At 37.8% G+C, this 26,982-nt stretch overlaps 1 protein-coding gene across 27 annotated transcripts in view; it reads right to left on the bottom strand.

Moving 5' to 3' along the window:
* The window catches only part of MYT1L (myelin transcription factor 1 like), a 325,160-nt gene that overhangs the window by 85,007 nt on the left and 213,171 nt on the right, over positions 1–26,982 (bottom strand). For 22 of the 27 annotated variants that reach the window (XM_017833840.1, XM_017833828.1, XM_017833842.1 and 19 more), the window contains one exon: positions 16,081–16,454. In XM_017833840.1, the coding sequence (XP_017689329.1) occupies positions 16,081–16,454 (374 nt within the window). Of the gene's footprint in view, positions 1–15,062; positions 15,161–16,080; positions 16,455–26,982 lie in introns of those variants that run through there. The other 5 variants (XM_017833841.1, XM_017833848.1, XM_017833849.1 and 2 more) reach the window with 2 other exon arrangements.

Here is a 26,982-nt window from a genome sequence, read left to right as displayed (position 1 = left end):
AAACAGTCCTACTAACATATGATTTGCATCAGAGCCCAAGCCTTTGAATATGCCTATTTCAGGGACACACCGAACACTGAAGTGACCTGTGCATGAAGAATCTTTTCTTCATCTCTGCAAAAGTTCCTGAAGTTCTTTTACTCTAACTGCTATAGGTAAAGTGACTCGTTTTTATAGTACTTGATTCCTTTATGAACTTCAAATAACTAATGAAAGGCAAAAGAAAAAAATAACTGTTCACTTAGTTACTTGATTCAGTCTAACTATTCCATCATATCTCATTTTTTTCCACTCGTCCCCCTTAGCCTGCTACAACTACTTACAATTGTTATAATAATGGGATTTACTGTTGACTCTCTTACTATAATGATAGTATTCAACTAATAACCAAAGCTCAAAGTAAAATAAATGAAGAGTAGAAGTCATTAAGCATGGCAAGGAAGTTCTGAGCTGAAGAACACAGCACATCACAGTAGGAGTCAGTATTATAAAATAATAGGGAGGACCACGGTGCGGCAATTCCATACAGACTTTTAAATATACATAATTTTCTGGTTTACCATGTGTTTTCTTTCTTTTTTTCTGTTACATTTTGATCTTTGAATTTTCTATAGGTTCCACTTTTTATCTGGTTTTGCCTGCTCGAAAATTAAGTACTACTTTTTATTTTCTTTTTTTTTTTTTACTTTCCCCTAAGGACCGAATGGGATCTTCATAAATCTGAATCTCTTTCCTGTTGTGAAGTGATTATTTACATATAAAAGCATTTCATCTTTTTCCTGCTTTTTGCTATTAAAATATATTTTAAACAGAATACTAATAAATTATTTTGGCATAAAAACATTCTGAAGATCTAGTTTTCTGTAATCTTTTCCTTATGCCATCCATATGACCTATTATTATGCCTCTGCTTATGTCAAACCTGCATGAATAGCATCCTAATCTGCAAATATTCACATAAAGTATTGGTAGAATATGGATGTTCTTACCTGGGTTATTCCTATTAACATAAAGGGAGAGAGCATCAGTTAATCCACATGAATGGGGATGCAGCGTACTTTTAAAATTTAGGTCATCTGTTATTCATCTACGTTTCCCACTCCAAATCCCGATGAGCTACCTGTATCAGTACAGTTTTGGAAAAGGATCTGAGGATATCTGACAGCTCCTCTGACAAGACCATGACTGACGTAATTTTGCTTCAAGTGTCAGACTGCAACAGCTTTTTAAAAATTATCAAGGTTCTGACTCAAGCCAATATGTTTAAGATTTTGTCATTTCACCACAAGGTGCAGCTTGCCTTTCTTTGATCTTAAAAGATTGTCACATTTCATCTACATTGCCATGGAATCATGAAGTAGCTGTAGCAGGAAGGGCCCTTGGAGACTACCTGGTCCAACCCTTGCTCAAAGAAAGTGCCAGTTTAGAGCAGACTATCAGGGTCCTATTCTGTCAGTCCAGCTTTGAATGTCTTCTAGGATGGAGATACCACAGCATCTCTGGGAAATCTATTCCAGTGTTTGACCACCCTCACAGTGAAAAATTCATTCTTATTTCTAAATTGAATTTCTTTTTTTACAACTTGCATCTCTTGCATCTTATGCTGCATACTTACATCTTCTCTCCACCTTCCACCTTCTCTCCTCTCCACCCTCTCTCCACTCTTGTCTTGCGCTACTTGTAAGAAGCACAAGACGAGCATAGTTCTCCCCTTACCCTTGTCTTCCTCAAGCAAACAAACTGTTTTTTCTCAGTGTCTCTGTACATTATGTGCTCCAGCTCTTTAATCATCTTGGTTGTTCACCACTGGACTCCAGTATTTCAAGATTTTCTTGTGCTGATGAGCCCAAAACTGGATCTATTGCTCCACATACAAAAGTGTAGGTGCTGCATAAAGGGGAATAATCACTTCCTGCAGACTTCTGGTTACTATCTCCAGTCTTTTCATCCTGATAGCTAAACATTATTTCAAAAAAGTCAAAAGCAATGAATTTGCTGAGGATTACCTTTTTTTCTCTACCACAGAGAAAGCAGAAAATACTTTTCAGTTAACTACAGGCATCCATTTAAGTAGAAAAGGTCCCTGGTTGGTATGGAGCCTGCTTGTTTAGTTTCCAGTTATCTGCAACATTTGGTATCAAGGTATATGTTTAGGTTCAAGAAGGAATCTGCTGGGATTATCTGTGAAAAGAAGTGGATATGCTGGGTTTGCAAGGGCAATACAATTTAGCCAGTCACTCCCATCTGGTCCACCCTTCTTTGAGAATCAGGTTCAGGCAGCCCTTAATTGTTTTAACCTGACTTCTTTCTGGGCAGATAATGAGATGGCTTTAGCTGATGACTGGTATTCATTTCATCCTACTTCTCCCCAGGAAATCTATATGAGGGAGGGGAGATATTGTCTCATAGCCTTATAATGATTCGGTGGAGACTGGCAGTTTTCTTGCTTTCTCTCAGGTTTCCACAGCTCAGCAGGGCAGCAGGGAATGAGGAAGCCAAACCTATTCTCCAGACACTGAGATCTAGCAGGGAGACAGCAGGAGAGCTGAGGACCAGCTGCACTGATGGCAGAACACCCACTCAGAGAGCTCTTGGTACAGAGTTTCTCATGGGGCTAATCCTAAGACTGCTCAGGCAACAGTGACCCGTGCCTATACCCCACCCATGATCACTGCTTTACACAGATGCAGCCTGAAGAACACATTTTCAGTTCATAAAGTAACATTTTCCTTCCCACACACAAATCTCTAAGAAAGACAGGTTGGAAACTTTCAGTATATGGATACATCATCTCTTTTTACTGGTTTCATTTCAGTTCAGATCTCTGATTTAGAGTCAGATGTCCATATTGAACGTCTCCATATGAATTAAGACATCTAGACTCTGTTTACAGGCAATGGACAAAAACATGCATCCTGAGATATGATTTTTCATCCTAAGATAGGTACCTAAAGTAGATTGGCTGAATTATTCCCTAAAAGTGACTATTTCTCTTGATTGGTTATCAATTAAATTGATAGGATGAATCCTATCCCTGCTGCTTTTACTCAAAACTCAAATTGATCCTTGATGAATTTCAACGTATGACACAGTAGGAACTGCAGGGAGGAAGGAATGAGGGAGCTACCCAACAGGAACTATCGTTAGGTTGTGGGCAGAGACATGGTAGGAAAGGCTGGTGTGGATGAGATAGTATGGATGCTTTGGATGGGAGAGATGCTTATGATTGCATGATCTATATGGAGAAAATTATATCTTTTTGGATGTGTTTGATCTCCATTATAAGTTTAATTACTTTTTTATAGTTGTGTTTGATTATCAAAGGAAACCTGCTGGTGCTTTGATAATAATCTGACCTGACTAGCAGAAGGGACAGAGTCATACATCACTGTCATTCTAGAGGATGAGAGAATTGCTAAATATGGTACGGCTGATATTTCTTCTCCCTGTCTCTCTTTCTATCCTCTCAATGAGTTCAGTGCTAAGGAATCTGTAAAGACAAAGACATCTATGTGCATGAGTGCCAGACTTTACTTCATCTGAAATGTAAAGCTTTTCATTAGGTTGTTTGTATTTTTATTTCTTATCCCCCCATCCAGCTATTTCATCTACATTTGCCTCATTCCCCATCTTTTCATGACAGGGAAGGCTGACTAGTACTCCACAGAATAAGGAGAAACTAAATATAACAGATTCTTTGCCTCTTTGGTTATAGCCATTCTAGTATTAACTAATTAGGGACAGAACACCAGACCAAGCAGTGGCATGTAATTATTCATACTGCTATGCTCTTAGTGAGGCCTTGGCATGATTGTTAGTCGAGTGACTTAACACCTTTCCAGCAAAGTGGTGCCAGTTGGGGACCATTCCCAAGTCTGAATGTGGTAACCCTATCTTGGAAGGTAGAAGCTTAGCTGTATGCCCCCAAGTCATGCAACAGTTGAACTCAGCATGAAATGAGTGGACTGTGGTCTGTTTCATTCACTCACATAGATATGATCTGATTACTGTGAATGAAGAGACAAAAGCAGGAAAATCTGTAAGCTGGGATCAATGGAAAGTGCACTGTCAACTGCAGCCTCAGAAGGAAGGAGTAAGGCAAATGTGAACCTACTCTTTTAACCACGTGGACTGAGTTTGCACAGCAAGGTTCTGATAGCAGGGTGGCTACAGGGGTGGCTTCTGTAAGAAGCTGCCAGAAGCTTCCCCCAGGTCCAATAGAGCCAATGCCAGCTGGCTTCAAGATGGACGTGCTGCTGGCCAATGCTGAGCCCATCAGCGATGGTAGTAATGACCCTGGGATAACAAAGTTAAGAAGAAAAAACAAAGTTATTTAGTTATTGGTCAGAAGAAAGTGTGGCCAGAGAAGACAGGAGTGAGAATATGTGAGAGGAACAACCCTGCGGACACCAAGGTCAGTACAGAAGGAGAGGGAGGAGGTGCTCCAGGCGCTGTAACAGATTCCCCTGCAGCCCGTGGTGCAGACCGTGGTGAGGCAGCTGTGCCCCTGAGCCCCTGAAGGTCCATGGTGGAGCAGAGATCCACTTGCAGCCCATAGAGGACCCCACATCAGAGCAAGTGGATGCTTAAAGGAGCCTGTGACACTGTAGGAAGCCCACACTGGAGCAGCCTCCTGGCAGGATCTGTGGCCCCATGGAGAGAGGAGCCCACACTAGAACAAGTTTACTGGTAGGACTTGTGACTCCGTGGAAGACCAACACTGGAGCAGCTCATGCCTGAAGGGCTGCACCCCATGAAAGGGACCCGCGCTGGAGAGTTTTTGAAGAACTGTGGCCCATGGGAAAGACCCACATTGGAGAAGTTCATGGAGAACTGTGTCCCAGGGGAGGAACCCCAGGCTAGAGCAGGGGAAGGATTTCTCTCCCTGAGGAGGAAGCCGTGGCAGAAACGACATGTGATGAACTGATTATAAACCTCATTCCCCAACTCTGTGCACTGCTAGCGGAGAGGAGGTAGGGGCTGTGAAAGAGGCTTTACTTTAGTTCTCATTATCCTATTCTGATTTTGATTGGTAATAAACTCAATTAATTTGCCCAAGTCAACTGTTTTGCCCATGACAGTAACAGGTGAGTGATCTCTCCCTGTCTTTATCTCAGCTCAGGAGGGGAGTGATAAAGAGTGGCTTTGGTGGGCACCTGGCATCTAGCCAGGGTCAACCCACCACATCATGCTACTCCAGTCAGTCAAGAACTGTGGACTTCAAAAAAGAGAAAATGGTGACTCAGTAGTGCAGGTAGTTCTCAGCCAGCTACAAGGAGTCTTTAGTATCTGGTTTTTTGCTATCTATATCATGTGTACAGATGGCCTATGTGACTGGAAGAGTCTCTGAAGGAGATTAGAGTACCAGACACCTGTCAAATGCAGGAAATGTATACTATGGTAACAGATATAAATCACCTTTTTATGTCACTACGACATCTGCAAAGATATTTCCAGTGAGGTTGTTCCAATAACCTGTTCACCTAAAGGCCACACAGTGCTACCATTTTTGAAATTGTTAGCTCATCCTTCTATGAGGGATTTCCCAGTGCTGTTCAGATCTGCACTGGAATGTCCGTCCTGATGATGAAAGCTTGTGTCTTTTAAAAGGAGAGTATTTGCTGGACAAATGTAAACACCTACATATTTATATAGATTTCTATACATTTCCAACTAAATATACACATGCCAGCTATGATGGCAGTGGCTTTGTTGCCAGTGTCACAGTGACTAGAGCAGCACAGCCTTGGTGCATGACATCTATGTTGAAACTCTACACTTGCAGAAACAACAAGCAATGAAGTGGATTAATCAAACAATTAACCTCAATAGCCAAATTTCCAAAGCACACACATGTACAGAGATAATCTTACACTGTACAAAACTAAAACCTAAGTCTGAGTCTGGTCTCAGGACGCTTCCACTCAGAAGTTATTTCACTTGAGTTCATTGGTGAAAATAATGTACATGAGATAAAATCAGTGTATTTACTTCTGCCTGAAATTATTTTTATTTTTTTCACCCTAACATATTTTCACTTTCAATTGCCCTTTGTGTGATTATTTTTAGGCTCTAATCTCATTAACTTAATTTTCTGTGCACCAAAGTGTTTGAGCTACTTAGGAGCCAATGGAATTAACCTATCCAACACGAACTTTTCCTCTCTGTCCCTTTGTATCCGGTGCTGTATTATGTTTTATGACTTCAGAATTAATTTATTAAATGGAATTGCATCAAATCCATTCCTAAAACTCAGATAAACTATGTACATTATTTCCACACTGCCTATCTTCTCAATGATGCACAATTGCAGATTTCAAGCAAAACATATACTTGCCAAAGGACAGTTATTCTTTCTTTAATTAATACATTGCTATTACTTTTAGTTATGCATTTCTAAACAGTTAGTAATATTGGCTCATTGCTGTTTGCATCTTATCGATAGATCAAGTGTAGTTTAATAATCCTTCTTTTCAATATTATAAAAAGTTTCAGAGAGTCTACACATTTTGGATGGGGTTTTAGAAGTGCTCTGCCTGCATCTGGTTCTGATTCTACTAATGACAATGATATAAAGTTCCATCACTAAGGTGTAAAGATGCGGTAAGTTACAACACATCATGAACTACAGGAAAATGTTCACATATTACTAGGGAGGGGAAAATGTAACAAAAAAGATTGTGGTGCATGACCTATGGGTGTGGGTATTTTGTCTAACCCTGATCTTCCACCTCATAGCCTTTTAATTGTTAATTTAAAGATTCTGCATAATGCAGATTCTAGACTGCAGATTTCACATCTGTCATTTCCTGCTGTCTGGGAAGGAATCCTAGCAGTATATTTCACTTGGTCTCTGCAGTACTACCATGCTGACTTCCTAATCATTCCTTTACATTTTTCTGCGTTTTTTTCCCTGTATAAGCCCTGTCCTCTCTTTTACATTTGGAACTTATTGTTTCCATTTCTGTGTCAGAAGACCCTTCAGCCATTGAATCAAATTTGTTCTTAAACTCATACCATATCTTTAAGGGGGATTTCAACATGAATCACTCACAAAAAAATCTTATGAGTAGCAGCAGTAATTTTTTCAAGACTTTCAGATTAGACTCCTTATGTGGCATGTTGAATAGAAAGGAATAGTCATATTTCTATTTTTCTTGGTGATACATCTATGCTTATCTGTGGCTTAAACCTGGGAGACATCTTAACATTGATCAACTGTTCAAGGCTCTGCTTCTACATGTACTGAAACAGCTCCAGCCTTAAGAAGCTCTCTACCTATCTAACATTTAAGCCTTGAAGGATTCTAGATCTTAGGTCTTTTTATACATAAGTTCCTAGAGAAACCTAATCCAATAGGTGTGCTCTTACGCACACATAAAAGAAAACAGCTTCCCATGAACTGTTGCTTTGACAGCCTTGCTTAATTTGTAGCCAAGGGGACAACTGCCTGTTTCCTTCTGTATTTTCTCTGCTTACCCCTTCCTGCCCATTATCCAGGTGAAATACATTGTTTAGTGGGTCACTCGCTAAAGAACTATAAGACTAAGAGTATAAGCTCGCACAGTTTACGTGAATTCAACACCACATTTCCCATGAAAGTTTGCTAGTCACCACAAAAAAAAGCTAAGCTGGATTCCAGCTCCATTAGGAAGCAGAAACAGAAGAGTAAGTCAAGCTGTGAGACAGTTAGAAAGTCCTTAGAGCAAAGACAGAATGCAGCATGTCCTGCTTTTCCAGAAGAATGACCCTCTTTGGTCTATATCTATAACAGTTCTGGAATATTTTTTTGAGGGAATGAGAGAGCTCCATTAGAATGTGTAAGAGTGTTGCTTATGCAAAGCAGTCTCTGGTCTAGTCTCCAACCTTCTGTGTTAGCAAAGAAGGACATGTGACACAACTTCTTCATCACCTCTCAAAATTAACTCAGGCACCTGCATTACAGATTGGGGCAGAATTTCCACTCCATTCTATATTGAAACATTTATCTCATTCCACAAATGTAGCAGGATCCTTGGCTCCTAATAAAGTATTTCAGTTACTATTCACTTAAAAGTTGTCCTTTCTGGCTGTATTTTCAGAGTACATTCATAGACTGTGCTCATTAGATGATAAACAAACACTATGATGGACTTTAGTATACTTTTTTTAAGTTCAACTTCAGTCCTATTCCTTACAGTTTGGTAATAATGATCTGTTATTCACTATTTCCATTATTACTTTTTAAAATATATTTTGCTCTTACTGATTGGAGGCCAAAGTTTTTTTCAACATATTGCAATAGAGGAATAATCAATTTTTAACTTTCCAGTAGATGCCAGCTTTTAAAATTGAACATAAAGAAAATGTTTTAATTATTGCAGATGACAGAATGACAATCTTCTGTAAAAACTTCAGCCCTGTTCATTATAGAGTGTCCAAGAAACTGTTTAGCAGATGCTTCTTGTTTATAGAGAATTTCTATAAGTGCAGGCAGTTGGTGAAACAATAGATTTGATACAATAGAACCGAGAAGAAAAGCAGTTGCATAGCATGACTTAAAACTGTATATGACAAATAAGGAATCTCATCACATATACTTTGGAAAAGGTAATGACAGAACTCTAACATGACATGGGCCTGGGCATCTTTGCCAACACTCCTGTGTTAGGTGACTGGAAGTGTTCATGCCACACAGACCTTCCCCTTATTCCATCAGTAATCCATGTCTGTGGAGTACAGGGAAGAAAATGGCTGCTTGATTTGTTTGCTTTTGTAATTGTGAATTCAGGTTTTCTGTGGTGTTCCTTTAGTGTCACAGCAGTACTTACTCTTCCTATCAATAGTATAGCCTGCAAAATTAAGGGTTTGGGATGACAGAACTATCAGATGATGAGTTCACCTAAAAAAACCCCACTAAGTCTTGAGCTGTCAATCCTGTTAACTTTCTCTGACAGAGCCACCATAAGTTTTTGCTAAAGCAGTAATATTTACTGCACAAAGCATATAATAGCTGCCATGGTTTTCACATGGTGTTATGGATACTTGACATGCTTAATGTTAGCGACTATTTTCAGTACTTTCTGTATGAAGCTTTAATGTGCCAAATAATTCTGAGGATATCAACAACAGTGACCAAACCCAGCCTCCTTTAGGTGGTTTCTTTCCTATCATTAGTTCTCTTTCTCTTCTGCTAAATGACTTGGCCTTCCTTGCTGTCCAGCTCATGAACTGTAGCTCCCACAGTCTCTACTCTTAAAAAAAAAAAAAAGCAGAATACATTAATTTACAGAAGGGGAAATAACTCTTATGGTACAAAAGGACTATGTCATATGGGATAGAGGTGACAAAAGAAAAAAACTGAATTGTTCTGAGACCTGCAAAATAAGGAAGAAATGCTTCCATAGTACAAAAGTATTCAGGATTACATATATATGTTCATTACACATGAATGTTTTTGTTTCAAAAGAATGCTTTGTTAGGTTTATATATCTCAGTTAAACAAAATTTATGTGACTTGAGGCATTTGCTAGGACTGCAAATTTGATTCATGAGAACAGATATGGATCAGAAGAAATTACCAATCCAGTCTACAATTTTATTTTATTTTATTATTTCTGGGAGGAACTCTAGTAAGGTAAAATTAACTCTATAGCTACCAAATAAAGTTCCCTGCTTTTCAGAGTGAAAAGCTACTGTTTGTGTTCACTCTGTTATGACAAACACTCTAAGGCCAGTGGGAATTGTGAATTAATAGGGTGATCATAATTTGCTTTTAGAGATACACTCTAAACACGAGAGGAAAAATAGGAACTTCTAACATTAACCAAGCAAAAGTTATTTTATAGAATCATTACATCTGTAGTGTCAAGAAGGATTCGTACAGTCTGTGGTCCCTGTGTAAGCTGCAGTACAGTGTGGGCAATGCAGCCTTTGAAGTAGCACTGTGAAAGGCAAAGGAATTCAAAGCAAAAGCGTAAAGAGTTCAGGTCTGTAAAAGCCATGAATATGTTTCTAGGAATGACATATCCCAGATGTGAGACATTCTACAGCAACACCAGGTCATTATGTTTATAAATATGAATGCAAGGGGCTGCTATATAATGTAGTTCACTACTGGTTCTTTAAAGAACTAAAACACATAAGTAACCGGCTTCTTGGCACAGTTGTGCCAAAACTAGGAGATCATTGGCAGTGAACAGGTTACAGAGAGACTAAATGAGAATAGGAATACAGCACTTTAATTACTTCTCCAATCCATCTTATTCCAGAAAGAATTAATTTTACTATGTGATCTGTCCAGACAAAAAATGAAATAGGCAAAATCAAGGATCCACTCAGTATTTTCCTGCAGACAGAAGGATGCAATGGAAATGCAGAAAAGGCAACCTCTGCACAGCCTCTTCTTGAGGACTGCAACCTGTGAGTATCCAAAGCAGCACTGCTGAGACATGGTTCCTTTGTGGACCTACTGCTGCCGCAAGACTAGAGAAAGGTTTGGTCACAGATTAGCCCTGAAACAATTTGACATTACAATGGGCCCAACATCTCGTTCAGCTAACACTGAAGGAAAGGTTTAGTTTATTAGAAACACAAACAAGCAACCCCATGCCATGTAAAACAGTTTCAGAATGAAGCAGCATTGTGGTACCAAATTTGTTCCATGGTGCTTTCATGGAACTAAGGTCTTCAGTTCAGACCCTGAACTCTCTAAGAATCCCAGTGTCCTCTACAGGATTTCTGCTGACATCCACAAAATTCTGTCTCGTCAAAGGTGAATAATTTCTTTACACTGCATAAAGCTATAATTGAATCATTTGCTCTTGAAGGATGAGATATTTCACATTATCATTTAAGGCCTTTTATTTGTAGGGAAGGAGCTAAATATGCAAATCTCTACATGAGAATGATACTTAAGTACATTCCGAACTTTAAACGTGGAGGTTAAGATGAAAAGGGCTACATAAAGTTTCTAGACACAGCCCAGAAGGTTTACTGAGCCTCTGAATTAAACATTCACATAGAATGAAGTCTTCTAAAACAGTTCTTCAAGGGGAGGGAAAGTTAGGGATGACACGTGCAACACACCACCTCATGTAAATGGAACTCTACTGGCATAAAGCTACACTTGATTTGTCTTGATGCAAACAAGCTCAGCATCAGACGCAATCTCACTTCTGAGAATTAGAAAATAATGTTTAAATAATGCTATTTAATGTGTTTAAATTATATTGTCTATGAGCAGCAAACAGTAAAGACCTTGAGCATGGAACACAGCAGTAAGCAAAAGTTTACTAAACTAACACCTGAGTCATATTTAAGCAATCGGCCAACCAATCATAAACACATAATAAAGGTAATAAAATTATCTGAACTTTTTCCACAAGAACTAGAAGTATTCAAAGGGTATTCACCAGCTAGCAGTTTCCCCACCCTACTCCAGCAACCCTGAGGTTTCCAACTTTGAACTACCTGTTCCAAATGTTTTAACTGCATTATTTAAAAAAAAAAAAATTCAGCAAAAATGCTTAGTCTGAATCTCTCCATAGAAAATATAAACAGCTAAACAGCAGAACATGTTGTAATCCATGCCTGCATCTTCAATGCAAAAAGATGGTATCAATAAAAGTTTTTATGATGTTGTTTGACACAATGACTCCCAGGCTGAAGCACTTCGTAACAAGAGCAGAAAGGAAACTTTAACTTCTTATCCTGGGGACACCAATGCAGTGGCCAGGATAAATGTCTTCCACAGCAACTCTAGTTTTTTTCTGTTCTTCAGATTATTATTGATGAGACACTCTAAGCACAGGTTATCTTCTTTTATCAAGGTGTAATATAGCAATAGACTTTATTAGCAAGGAGTTTAGATCTGCTTCACCTTCTAACCATCAGGTATTTATTTAGTCTTCTTTAGCCTTGGAAAATAATTTTTTTTTCTGTATACGTTGCCCTAAACAGTGAAATTTTGCTTTCTGGCTTCTTAATTTAAAGCTATAATTTACTTCTGTTAGGTGCTTTTCCTCTGAGGTACACGTGAGTTTAGCTCCCTGCTCTGATTAATACTGAACGCCCACCGTGTTCACCAAAGAGATGCCACTTTCCTGCTAACAGTTTAAATAAATGAATATGATTAGTGGTCAGCAGGCTAACAGATGACCTTGCTAATACAGATATGTTGTCTTCATTTTATGAAGATGTTTACTTTATCAAGAGTGTTTTCAGCAGCATGCACAGCTGGAAAGCTGTGTGCCACCATGCTTTCCTCAGAGCATGAGCTTCTTTCATCTTTTAAATTGATATTTGCATCTCCTCTAGCTTAGAGGACATAAGTGCTTCAGAAGCACTTCAGAGGGGATCAAGAAGACAGTGGAGGGCACTAACAGTCTTAATGGAGCTTACAGGTGTATTATATTCAGGGTCTATCTGTCTTCATTGAGTTTATGCAAGTAAAAGAAAAAACACAAACATATTACGAGTTTTTTAAAAACCATCCTACAATTTAAAGAAATATGGTTGGATTTGATGATCTTAGAGATCTCTTCCAACCTAAACAATTCTATGATTCTATGAAATAAGAAAACAGGTAGAACACCTATCCTTATGTCCATGTGCTAGGTATTATTATTAAAAAACCTCTACTGTGTCTCCTATGAATTCTAAAGGTTCTCAGCAGCTGTCATCACAGAGAAAGGGCACTCCAACAGCAGCCTTTACTCTTACTCCTTCCCATTTGTATTGCAACTTACAGGTTGTGTTATCATAACACAGGTCATCTATCTGTCATTTTTTCCTGGGATATAAGGGAAATAACAATGATTCATCTTTCCTTTAGTGGACCTGTTGAACATAAAGGCTTTCCAAGTCTCTTCATAGATAGATGGATAGATATCTGTTCTTCAAAGAGATTCAGATTGAATGGAAATTTAAAGAGGATATGTTAGCCATTGACGGAGAGTTTTTAGCATTAATTTTGGTTCAAAGGATTGTGTACAGAAATACGGACACGGAATCGGGGACTCATTTAAAAAAGTTTGGGTTTTTTCCTCCTTTTAATTTTAAATTGTTATTTTGAGATTTGTGAGACTGTTTCCTTAGGACACATCTGTATTCTCCAAGTCCTTTAGTTTATCAGTGACAAGGCTACAAAGATGTGATTTTCAAAGGCTGTGATGGTTTCAGTGAATGCTCAAGTATTTTCAATAAGAACTGTTTACCTACATGACCTTTATAATATCTATATCCTCTGAGAATCCCACTCAAAATTCACTTTCTTTTAAACCAAAAAAGTATGAGCAATGACATGCCAGTGATGCACTTTTGTTTCCCAGGATTTACCCTTTTCTAAAAGAAAACTGAATTTGGCCTAAGAAACAGTAAAATACCTTACCCATACGCTCCCACCCTCTTCCTTTCCTGCCTTCCCCAATTGTTTCCTCTATAGTCCTGTTCTATATTTGTTGAGGAATTCTTCTGTCACCAATACTTATAATTTTAACCTTCTGTCACCAATATTTATGATATTAACTCTTTTGTCCACCTAGGCTATAGTTACTTATGGAAATTTTCTGAACAGCTATCATCTACAGCACCAGTGACAGAAACCTTTTTGAGAACTGTCAGGCATCCTGGTGACCAGTGGATAAATTCTGCATTTTGTTTCTAGAGATAGGAATACTAAGACACATTCAGACTTCCTGCTAAGGTGACTTATAGGGTGGTTTGCTACAATATCTACATTGTAGTGAGCAGCAACCGATTGTATTAACTAAATTCATAGCTGACAGACCTAATTTTCCATATAGTCAACAGATAAAGGCAAGAGTCATATTTAGACCATAAAGTTTAAGAGCACCTAACTTTGCACTTTTTTTCCCTAGAAAATCAACAGTCCAAATTCCACCAATACAGCTTTTGCTACAAGCCGAATAAAGTGAAACTTCAGGATCTCTATTGGAATCAATAGGAAATAAACTATTTTAAAAAATCTGATTTATTGATTAGCTTCTAGACCTCACCAAAACCAAAGTGTTATCACTCTCCACTCCTTGGCATAGACATAAGGAACTCCATACTGCCTTCCTCATTAATTGCTAGGAATTCTTTCTTGTAAATCATCTATGCTCTAACTGGGACCGTTGCATAGTGATTACCATGTTGATACTCAAAAAGATCATTAAATACCTTTCTCATAAAATTCTATTATCACTTTTCTAATTTTATGAGGAATTTTTCTTAATGACTAATTTTTTACATAGAATATATATATTTATTAATGTACATTTGTTTAATTACTGGAATAGTATGGAATCCAACGAAAAACTTGACCTACCTAAGTTTTAATTCCAAGTAATATGCAGAGCAGCTACAGAGGTACCTTTGTGAATTTTTTGCAGTTCTTAACCACAGCCTACTATATATGGAAGGAAAGCAGTCAAAAAGCAATGTCAGCCTCTTCACATTGATTAGGACCACTAACTGCATGTGTAACTGTGTTGGAATAAGTAAACCACTGTGTTTCATTATCATAGAAAAAATAAACTGAGTGTCAAGCCTGCTGGTTTGGCAGAAGCAATTTTCTTGAGCTCTTGAGTTTTGCTTAGGTTTTTTTTTCCTTTTATAATTTTTGATAGTGTAGATTCAAAGTTTTTAATGCCAGCTGAAATCACAGCAGCAGTTGCACCATAACCTAAGCACCAACAAACTCAGTCACCATTATTTGTTAAAGAAACTGCTGGACATCCTCTGCTTGCCCATCAGGAGAGCAAGACCAGCTGCACATCAGCCTAATTTAACACAGCTTCTCTTCCAGGTTCTGAAACAGCAGAGTTCCCTGCAAAAGGAAATGGCTTCCCTGTTGCATCAAACTCATGAAACTTTTAAGATCGACCATTTATTCTCTACCAATTTTGTGGCAAATTCAGGCAATTGAGGAAATGCTACAGATGAATCTGAGAAAATGTTATAGCCACCCAGCTGGCCACCATCTTGCCCAAATGGAAAGAATACTTTCAAAGTCTGTCTTTAAGATTTAAGATCTGACCTTACAGAATGCTGAAACAAAAGTCATACAACTTTCATACCTGGTTCCTAAGAGGAATCCAACTGAGGAGTGCTGAAAGCTTTTCTTATATTTTTATTGGTTAGAAAGGTGAATCTACCCAACCAAAAACGTGTTCCCTGAAAATGGGAACAAAATACTTTTTAGATAGTTCATTAATTTTTGCATGATTCCTTCATTTCACCCCAGTGCATTATGATGTCTGTCATCAGCATATGGACTCTTGAGCAAATGGACACTAAACACATATTTTGAAAGTACTGGTTATATAAAGTCCAATATCCCAAAAAAAGAGAAAGTTGAATAGGCTAATCACATTGCTATTGCATTAATTTAGTTACTACCAGTGACCTGTATGTCTAAATGGCACTTATGCCATAGTATGATAACCAAAACACATAAATTTTAGAAAGACGTTATTGATGTAAAGCTGTCACTATTTTTACTGGAATCAACTAAAGCACACAGCATTCAAGCCTCAAAGAATCAAACTATATTATAATAGTTAATTCTGAATAGTTTCTTAGGGTAAGGGGAAGTATGGGGCAAAATTTTTGAAGGGAAGAGGTCCACTTTTACACACATAGATTATCTGCAAACTTGTGACAGAATTTATGTGGGCAATCTTTCACATTCTATAAGCAGATCTAGCAAATACACTTGCAAATGATCAGTACAGGCACCCAGCTGTAGCTGATGCTTTGCTTGTACCTTTGTGAATATTCTCCTGGTAACTGCATGCATTAATCCACTACTAGGATTACATTTTATGCAAGCATTTTTAGCATAAACACACCTCCACCCTCCTTGTTTGAAATGTGAGTGCTGGTGTATTAAAAAATATTTGGAAGACAGACTTATTAAAATAAATGTTAGGAGAACACAGTGGGGTATATTTTCAGTGTGGAGCAGAGAGATTTAACTGCATGACTTCCATTAGCTTTAATGAGAACCACATAGCTAAATCCTCACACACCACACTAGAAGATTAACCCAGAAAACACACATTGTTTACTTTTTACTAATACTCTGATTATTACCACGTTCTTCCTCCTCCTCCTCTTCTTCCTCCTCTTCTTCTTCCTCCTCCTCTTCATCCTCCACATCTTCACCTTCCTCTTCATCCTCCTCTTCTTCTTCCTCAATCTCCTCTTCTTCTTCTCGATCTATCTCCTCATCATCCTCCTCCTCATCACCTTGCTCCTCATTATCATCAGAATATTCCTCTTCTTCTTCATCCTCTTCCTCTTCTTCCTCTTCCTTTTCATCCATTTCCTCTGTTCCATCAGTTTCATAGCACTCATCTACTGAAGAGTTGTCTGCTTTAACCACAAAGGGTTTTCTTTTGGGGGCTGGTTCTTGGGGTTGTTTATCTTGTGTTTTTCTTTTTTTTGCCAAAGGACATCCATAAACACTGTGCAAAAAGAAAAGATGTAAATTATTACACTATCCTCCAGATTTCATTTAGTCATATATACTAATTCTACACCACGATTAGTTGCTGTTCTCAGAATGCATGTTTTCAAAGTAAAATGCTTCTTACACAATACTGACCAAGGGGAAGGACACTTACAAAACCTGTGAAATTGTAAATGACTATCATTTGCCTGAAAATGTCACATGCATATGACAGCATAACAGTTTCAGAACTGATACAAATGTGTGTTTTTCCTTCTCATTCTTTTTTCTCTTCAACATGTTACACTCTTCTCTAAGGCAGATGAACAGAGTTAAAAAAACCAGCAATCTTATCCTACCTGTAACGTATCAGTACAACAATCAGGAATAAAGCAATGCTTCATAATTTTGTAATATTCAGTAAGGTTTTGATTGTGTGCAGTTAAGATACATTTCAATGTCACTTGAATAATGAAAATATGACCACATTCTTAATGCTGCTGGCTGTTATTATTATTATTATTATTATTATTATTATTATAAATAATGGATCGCTCTTAAATTCTCCACTGTTTTGCTCTATTATACTGCAAGGCCAGATAAATGGGAAAGCAAGATCCTCAACACAACCAAAACTAACAGTTTTCATGGCCAGTGTTGCAAGTGTTCTCACATTGAAAATAAATCAAACAATAAACAAAAACCTTTGTCAACGAAGGAAGTCATACTTTTCAAAGTAGAGTACCACTTCATCATCAATCATTTTAATGCATTGGAAAATAAATAGTATTTCAGAGTCCTGGTCTTCCATCAAAGTAGCCACCTGCTTCTCTAAGGTCATATAATCCATGTTTGTTGAATCTGATCCACCCCGTGTAACCTCTATAATCTGTGCAGAGTGAATGCTCTCCATAGTACCTTTTGTTCAAAGAAGTTCCTCTTTGAACTTTTTTATTGTGTGATTATAAACACTACTCAAGCTATATCAGTTTTTAGTCTTCTTCCTGTGATTACCTAGTTTTGAGACATTTAAATTGTTCTTTATAGCCCTTTCTGCATATCTACTTATAACTTCCATTTTACATTATATTCTTGATCCCTTTATCCCAATGACAAAACACTGAAGATCTCTTATCACTTTCTTCCACTCTAATAATGCTTCTCATTCTCTTGACAGACCACTGAAAAACAGTTTTCACCACATTTAGTACTACAGAGTGCTCAGTGTTGTGTCTTCATGGTCTTGATCTTGGTCTAACTTATTTGCACCCCAGCAGCTATGCATCCCAATTACTTAAACTGCTACTTAGGTAAAAAGAATTTTATTGAAGTACCTAACTTAAATATTGTCTTACCTAAATTTTAAACCACTCGTTCACAGTCTGCTTGGGATGCAGGTATCTAAGGAATATACACATGCTCCATCCAGCAGGTCATGCAGCATATTCTGAGGAAGAGCATCCCTTTATAGAAGATGAGCCCCAGTGCAGCTGGATGCAAGAAACTCTGATACACCACAGGCACGCAAAAGCCCAAACCTTCAGTAATTTTAAGAGCCATAAACCTGGAAAGAAGGGAAGCCCTAAGCTTCTGTTGTTTTCTCCTTGGACTGTATTTGTTTCTGTCCAAAGATGCTTCAATGTAAAACCTATAAATATAGCAGAAATCCTTGTCCCTATATCACCACTACTGCTCACTGACAAATGACTGTCCTGTCTCTTCTCCTCTGAGTCCTTCTCTTGGTCAGGACCCAGATACCCAGATACCCAGAAACAAGAGGAAATGTAGGATATATTTCCATGGAAAATATCCCACATCATCACAGTCAAGGCAGAAACAGGAATTCAATCTCCATCAGTCTGGACAGTGCATAAAATCTGAGGCAAAATGGAAGCACTGTTTGTTGTAGTTCTGACCACTCCAGGTTTATTTTAGCGCTTCCCCTGGTACTATGGTGTTTCAGTAGCTGTCTATTTAAACTCTCCTACGGACCTCTGAGAGAGGGCACATGAACGTTCCCTCAGAAATGGAAATTCAGAGTGTGTGTAGTGCCCAAGGAAATGGCCAGACAAGTAGGGAAGAACCTGTTGCATTTAGGCCTCTAATAGAGGTTGCATCCTGGAAAACAGGAGTGGGTCACGTTCCGGAGCTCAGGTAGATTTTAGAAATTTCCATATCCGTTCAATATGATTTAAGCAAGCAGGCTAACATTTATTACTTTCTTGGTTTCTGTTCCTTCTCTTTGGGATGCATATTACCCTCACTATACCTTCTTCAATGACATTATCATTAAATTATATTTTCTCAAAATCCTGATCTTTATTTTCAAAGATGCAAGTAGGGTCAGCCCCAGAAATCCCCAGGATTTCCTTTCTTTCTCTGAGAACATTATAAGAGGTAAAGATGACACGTCAAGCAGTCTGAGCATCTGTAGATGAGTAACTGTGAAAATTTTTGGCCACTGACATTCACACAAACTTGAACTTTTAGTAATATAATAGAATGGTTTGGTCTGGAAGGGACCTTAAAGACCATCTATTTCCAACCCACCTGCCATGGGTAGGGACACTTTCCACTAGACCAGGTTGTTCAAAGCCCCATCCAACCCTGGGCAGTTTGTCACTCTAAAGCCAGAACATTAACACCACCTTGCTCCAATCTTTTTTCATTTAAGAACACTAAACACTTGAAACAGTTTTCATCTAGTAATGCCCCAAAAGAGTCTCCTTTGGAATTCACAAAAGTGTAGGAAATCAGGCAGAGGACAGGGGGATGACAAATAACATCTATTTGTTTAATTTTTGAATTGACATCTCAGAAGAACTGCACAATTTTTTAGATACAAATTATTTGTCAAAAGTAGAAATAAATTGTTTCCACTGTCAGATTTGTCATCTTTAATATTTTTTCATAGCTTTATGGCCTTCTACACAATATTTTATAAAGTTTGTGAGAATCTAAGGCATTATTTGGGATTCAGGGGCCCCTGGAAAATGCATAAATGGCAATGGAAATCAATTCCAGTTAGCTGCCTGATGACTTTGATGCTTTTATAAATCTCATTAACTATTTGCAACTCAGCTATTCAAGTAAAGTTGTGAACTTGACTTTAGTTTATAACTTTATTAATCCATTCTCAGTGCCTGTGCTCATAGAATTAACATGGAGGACACACCAGCAACCACAAAACCAAATATTTGTATATTTCAATGGTTGGGTCCAACACTAAGGCTTGGGAATATGTAATTTTTCCAAGGAAATCGATTATACTATTGTCCCAACCCTCCTGCTGTGGGCAGGGACATCTCCTACTAGACCAGGTTGCTCAAAGCCTTGTCCAACCTGGCCTCAAACACTGCCAGGGTTGGGGCATCCACAACTTCTATGGGTAACCTGTTCCAGGATCTCATCCTCCCCACAGTGAAGAATTTCTTCCTAATATCCAACCTGAATTCCCCCTCTTTCAATTTGTATCCATTTATCCTTGTCCTATAATTAGTTAACTTCAACTCAGCTTTTGTTAACTCTTTCCTAATTAATTTTAATCAGTTATTACATAACCCTGAATTTGATTTTGGCTGTACTTGGATTTATACTTAATAAATCTACCATTGTAATGTTTTTTCTTTTAAAACTTTTAAAATACTGTCTTGCACCAGCTTTCTTCTGCCTTTCAATTGTATACCTCACATAGCTTACATATACCTCAAGTACTGTAGACTTTGTAGAGTGAGAGAGTTGAAAAAAAAAATCCATATCTTTCAGAAACCTAGGAAACAGGCCACCAGACCTGAAGCCTACTGTTAAGCTGCCCTATTTTCTTCTTTTTCTTTCTTAACCTGCTCTGTTCTCATCCTTTGTTGCATTAATTTTTCAGATTCTGCCTCCAGGACACTTCTCTCTGTTTCTGGCATGTTCCCTGTGGTCACTCCAGCAAGCACACCAAGGGGAAGGCAGCACTGGCTTCCCAGCAGCCTCTGCCACTGACTTCCTCTCCGGACCACATATGGAGGTGACAGTCTCTCCCACTGACCTCTTGTTCCTCATGTGTTTGTGAAATCTGTTATGGTTTGCCCTTATGGCTTCTGCAATCTTCTCTATATTTTCAATTTTGGCTTTTGTGGTCATCCCCTTATTTGGTTATTTTTAGACTTGTTTATCCCTGCTAGGAGCAATGACCCCATTGATTTATGTGTCTTGTGTGCCTTTATCTGTTCTTTCATTGCTCCCTGTATTTCCCTGGTCAGCTGTGTTTGTCTTATTTTCCCTCCATGCTTTAGCTCTCTTGGCTTTCAGCAGGGTATATATTTGGGCTTCCTGAAACACACTTGAATATTCTACAGTGCTTTGCTGTGTGCCTCAGTCATCTCTGGTTTTTGGAATCTGTCATGAATAATTCTTGTGGAAATAATGTTGTTGAATTTCATAGCAATAAGCTCCAAGAGGACATACAGACATTAATAATTGAAGAAATGGAAGAAATAATATATGATTTTATGCTCCTTAGTTAGAAGATGATTTATGATATTTTTTTAACCCTCATGCAATTTTTCTCCTTTAATCCTTCTCCCTATGATGCTACTCATTGATACCTTCAGTAAGACTGTTCTTCAGAAAAAGATATTTCTTGCCCAGAGTTGAACTTCATTATTTTTAATATATTTTATTAACATAATTTTCAGCATAATTATTATGTTTATTATTTATAATATATAACAATTAACATATCTATTTAAATATACATAGTGTAGGACCAAAGAAATACAAGAGATTTTCTAAATCAGATTACCAATTAGTATTTTTCCCCCATGATATGCCAACTCACACATCAAAGCTGGGACATGACACCTATGTTTGGAGGAAGTTTTCCTCTTAGACGAAAATGAGAAAATGAGAAGGAAAGATTATATGACTAATAAAGGTCTAGTCAACTTTAAATACCTAGTTTGGATAAAGTAATTCCTATGTGCCATGTTTACCAGCATTCTTTTTTCATTTGTGTTCTTTTCTATCGAATCTATTATTTCAGATGCCTCATGCTATAAGATCCAAGTGAAGAAAAATAAGATGATGCCAATATTATGCTCTAAATCTGAATAATATTTTTTCTTGGTGGATCATTATCTTCTTCTTTCCTTTCTTTTTTTCTTAGTAGTACTTTGAAAAATCTTACAGAAGGTTTTTCAATTTAAAAAGTGTTCCAACAACAGAGTCCTCATTCTTCCTTGTTTTTCACGTAAGAACTTAATTTAATTAACAGAAACCAAAACATTTGGTAGGCAATAGAATCTAAAAATTTGCTACATAAACACCTAATGAGGTTATCAGAAACATTCAGTGAAGTACTTTAAGTATCTGAAGTGGCACTGAGGTGGAATTTTATCATATACAGTTGAGGATAGCAAATTAGGAAGAATCTCCTTGGAAGCAAACTTCTGCTTAAGGCTTCAGGCAGAAAGTTCCCAAGGCATTTACACTTGTCCCATTGGATACCGTTAAGTACTACTTTGGTTTGGACTAGGTAACTTCAAAGTCTGTATCTCCTGATGAAGACTTGCAGGGTATTGAGAAAATAGGTGTTTAGCACATAAGTCCTCTAACAAATCCAGTCTTTTAAGAATGTGCAAGTCTAATTAATTTGAACAACACTCCAGCCTTTTAAATCACTCTCAAAGCAGCGACTATTAGCTTTAAAGGGCCAATACTATCAACTGATAGCAGTTGACCAGACAATAAATATTTAGATTCCATCAAACCCTGCAGCTTGAATTTCCCAAACTCCAGGAAGCTGCCCTTCCCAGCAGATTATGCGCTATTGAAAGGAAGAGCTGGTAGCACTCTTGGTGAAGCTGAATCAATGAATTGATAGGAATGAAGGAATGATAATAAATTCAGAAAAAGAGATTAACTCCATCTTAGTGATTTGCCGACTCAGTTGCAAGAATAAACTGCTTCAGTTGAGGATGATTTTCCATTCATATTTAAACACTGCCTAAAGTATGCCAAATTGCTACAGGAATGAGCAGCAAACCCAGTGGACACTGCTAACTGTAGGGTGGCAGTGTCAAACTTCTTTGTGGGAAATTATTTTTGCTTTCTAAGCCACACTAGTAAGGAATCTTTTCCATCCCACAAAAGTCCTACCTAATGCCTGTGTACTGTTCTGGAATATAGGAGGTATTGAGTCAAACCTTCCCAGGCTGTGAAAGTTAAAGAACTTTGCTGAGTTCCAATTAGTAAGCTATAGAAGAGAAAACGGGAAGAGCAAGAAGTCAAAGTTCAAGCAAGACACGGAGTTTTGGGGCTTTTATTTCACAGAGATGGCTAATTGCAGCCAACAAGATGGAGCTGGGACACACTGGTTTTAAAACTTCCAACCAGATGGATTAAAATTCTCTGTGCTAGCATCCTATGTGCTACTAATCCCAATCTAGAAGACTAACTTGCTCAAATCTGCTTTCCAGGAGCCAGAGCCTTGAATACTGTTCCAGATCAGGCTTCTTGCAACCATTGCCAAGCACTGTAGCATCTAAGGCCACTTGCAGAATAGCTTTAATGTAATTAATACAGTCACAGCAACTTAAGTCAAAGCTAGGATCTTTTATTCATTGGATCCTATACATCTCTAGTGGGAAGCACCTCCCCACACCAGTTCACTGAGACTCCAAACTGATGCAACTGAACCCTGTGACAAACACTGACAAACTTACTGGCTAACCTGTCCTTTGGCTAGCAAGATCATTACACCCATCACCAAAGTCCCTGCTCTTGGGATATGACAACTAAGAGGAAACTTTCAGTTTTGCAATAACTAACCCATTCAAACTACTAGTTTAATTGTTTCATTACAATAGCTGTTCAGTGAAGGAACAATGAGGCACAGCAATGTACTTCTATGTGTTGTACAAATACACAGGAAAACTTTCATCTACAGAGAACTCATCTAAAGCAAGATATAAAAAACTAAATGCAACAAATCATGAGACTAAAAGCTTATGTGGTAGCACAGGTTAGCAATGTACATGTCCTGCAGTTGTAGGTTACTCAACAGTATTTATATAAATAAATCGATGTAATATCTGATTGCCCCATGACTTATGATGTCATTGATGGGGTTTATCTCTCACCGACCCCTAGGCTTCTAAAAACTAGGTCTATACATGTCATGTTAAGCTCCCTTCATAAGTCAACGCAGACAAACAGGAACTTCCTGTGAGGCTATTCATCTCACTTTTTTTAGAGACTTTGCCTACTGACAGTAAAGGGAGATGATGGTGATTAACTTGCATTTCTACCACTTAGGAATCTGTTGAAAGTGAGACAAGTCCAAGACCTTTTCTCTTTTTTTCTTTTTAATTGTCTGCCCAACCCCACTAAAGATAGCACCTAACAGAATTTAAAACCACGCACCATAATAATTTTGTAATGAGAAACCCAAAACCCTGTTTCTTTCCTTTCCACAGCTGCTGTATCACTTAACATGGATAATTCTCCTCCCTATAGCCTTGCTATCTTCTGCAGACTGCCTATATGATCCAAAGTCAGACAAATGCTGCAGTTGCACTCTAGTCTCAGGATGGCAAATACCCAACCTAGCTGTGTGTTCAAGAGCCGGAAGCCACAATTCATTATGTCTTGTTGCCAGATCCTTGAATACAGGGGATGATCAAAGAGTGTAGGATAGTGCAAAGAGCACAGGTTTAATGACTCATATTGATTCATTAGATGAAATGCATATAATCAGGTTTTGCTAAGTGGCTATTGATTCAGTGCACTTTGATGTTGATTTAGATGTAACCCAGACACATAAAAATGGAAACGTGCAAAGCCAGTGACCATTTCTGCACTAACTCAAAGAACACTGACTTCTGGTCTGAATCAAAATCTGGAGGTCAACATTTATTTAAAAAAATCTAAACTGGAAGAAAAACTTCGGGAAAGAAAACCCTCTATTTTTCTACATATAGACAAAGATTAAGTTGGCTACACTGAGTTAAATACAAGCATCATCTAGAGCTGCCAAGATGACCAGATTTGTGTGTATTCTGTGTTTTCAGATTCAGTGGCAATGACAACTCTGTTTACAGCTTGAGGGCAAGGCAAGTTCCAATTAATTAATTGTTTTTCATTATAAACTTATATAATAAAATGGAAAAGTTCACAATCAATCATTCATCGGTTTGAAATGGTTAGAATATGCAACAAGAGCGCATCCATCAGTTACAAAAGATCTTTGCGTAGTCACAATGTTTGAGCCTTGAACATGATACGAACTCTTTCTATTCCAACATTTTAAATGTGATTGCTTTTAAGCAATTCAGCATACTAAGTTCAAGCATCCAAAAATCAAGGGAAATAAACTCCTGGAAATCGAAGGCCATTCATGTACTTACATTGTCAAGCATTTAATAACATGGCTAGATACCCATTAGTAGAATCAACACCCTTAGACACAGACTCGATAGAGCATATTTACCAACAACACAATGGGTCAAACTATCATTGTAGCATGTACTTAAGTACTGAGTAATAGAGCACGTTGTCATTTTATCATATCTGTAACGTAGGGCTACTATGGTGAGACTATCAGCAACTGATTCCTACATTAAATACTCTTCTCATCACCTCTACATAGATACACAATAGCACTGACTCCCAACTTAATTTAAACTAAGAAGGATATATGGCTCAGAATTAAGAAATATGACAAAACAACTTTCCTGTAACTATAGCAATAAGGTTCTTACTTGATTAAAAAAGCTAATGGCTACAGAATATAACTAATGGAAAGGAATAATACTGTGGAGCTGCCTTCTAACACAAGACTGTCATCTGTAAATATCTGGAATTACAGGAACAAAAATGAGAAAAGTGAAATGATACAAGCCGGAAACACTTCAGTGCTTATGTACCAGAGTCTCACCTCCAGCATAAACTACAGGATATCACTCTTTGTTTTGCATGGGTGGTTAGGAATTATTCAAGTGTGAAATATTCTAAATTCTGATTGTTAAAGGATTGAGAACCTCTGCCCGCTGCCATGACTTCCACCCTGAAAAGCATATGTTTGTTTGTGATAATAATCTACGGAAATGCAGCACACAGAAGTTGCTTTGTTGTAATATTAGGGAGTCTTGCAGGTAGTACTTCCACCAAGTTACAAGCTTACCTACCATAAAGAAATTGGTTCAAGCCATTGGCAGACTCAAAGGACAAATCTATATCTCATGTTCAGTTATTTTTTTTCACCTTTTTTTCATGATTCGGAGAATTAGAAATACTCTAGTCTAAAAATAAAAGCTTACCTCCTAGTTTAATCACATGACTCCAAAAGCCAGATGCCTAAATGGCTTTGCCTTAATCTGGCCTTTTTTGATATATCTGATGAAAGAAAAGATGTCTGTTCAGGTAAAAAACCACCAAACAAAAAAGTCGAACTGAATTCCATAACATTCTATTCCAGTAAAAGAAGGCTTCAACTTGAGTCATATCACAATTAAAAAAAATACTATGGTATATAATGTTACTTTTTATAGCTGACAGCAAGTTCCATTAGACTGTAGAAGAGCTTCTGAAGAAAAATGAAAACAGCCTCCCAAGGGAGTGGAAGCCCCATATAGCATGGTTTAAATGTGGCAGCTGGGTTGTGGGTGGAAACGGTGATTTCCATTGAAAATCTGCTGCCAGTATACCTCCTATGGCTAGATTTCTAAGGGAAATGTAGCAGTTATCCCTCTCTGAATTTCAGCTGCTCAGTTTTAAAGATGCATAGACAGGAAAGGTAGCAAGGGTCAACAACCGAATAGCGAAAAGTCCAGAATTATGTTGTGTCCAAGGACCAAAAGTAAAATTGGGCAATGGCTGGAAAAGAAATGTTTAACAGGAAGATGGCAAGAACAGGAAAACATTCTTCAGTGTTAAAAGACGAAAGGCAACTTTTTAGAAAGTGTATGCCACTTCAAAGATACTTTAATTATTTTTAATATTTGAGGCATTCTACGTGAGGCATTCTATGCTTGACACATCTCACTGAAAGTTGAGCTAGCAATGTGTTACTTTTAAAACTGGTCCCTTTGTATTTGGGGTTCTACCATGAGAAGAGTTGTGGCAACATTCCATGTCATCACACTTAACTTTGAAGGACTTAAGTTTAGCTAAGTTCCTTAGATAATAAATTCTCCAGTGGTAATATGTAGGTATGTAAGTCTGGGAGTCACTAGAGTAAGCATGTTGACTGAGCTGTATCCACACTAACATGAACTACCACAAAAAGAATGTTTCCAAAACATGACTCATAATCAAAAAAAGACACTCTCTGATACAGGTACAAAAATAATGTCTGAAGTATGGATGGCTACTTTATTGCTCTCTGTTTTGATACAGGTGGTGTGGTACTGTTATTTGTTTGTTGTTTTTTTTTTCTTAACAACAATTTAACAATTTTAACAAAGTTGACAAAATTGTCAGGTTAAGTGGAACAGCTTCCCTTCCCTTCCCTTCCCTTCCCTTCCCTTCCCTTCCCTTCCCTTCCCTTCCCTTCCCTT

Source organism: Lepidothrix coronata, unplaced genomic scaffold (genome assembly GCF_001604755.1).
Source record: "Lepidothrix coronata isolate B3197 unplaced genomic scaffold, Lepidothrix_coronata-1.0 Scaffold222, whole genome shotgun sequence".
In the NCBI taxonomy this organism is placed as follows: domain Eukaryota; kingdom Metazoa; phylum Chordata; class Aves; order Passeriformes; family Pipridae; genus Lepidothrix; species Lepidothrix coronata.
This window is presented reverse-complemented; position numbering and strand designations above follow the sequence as displayed.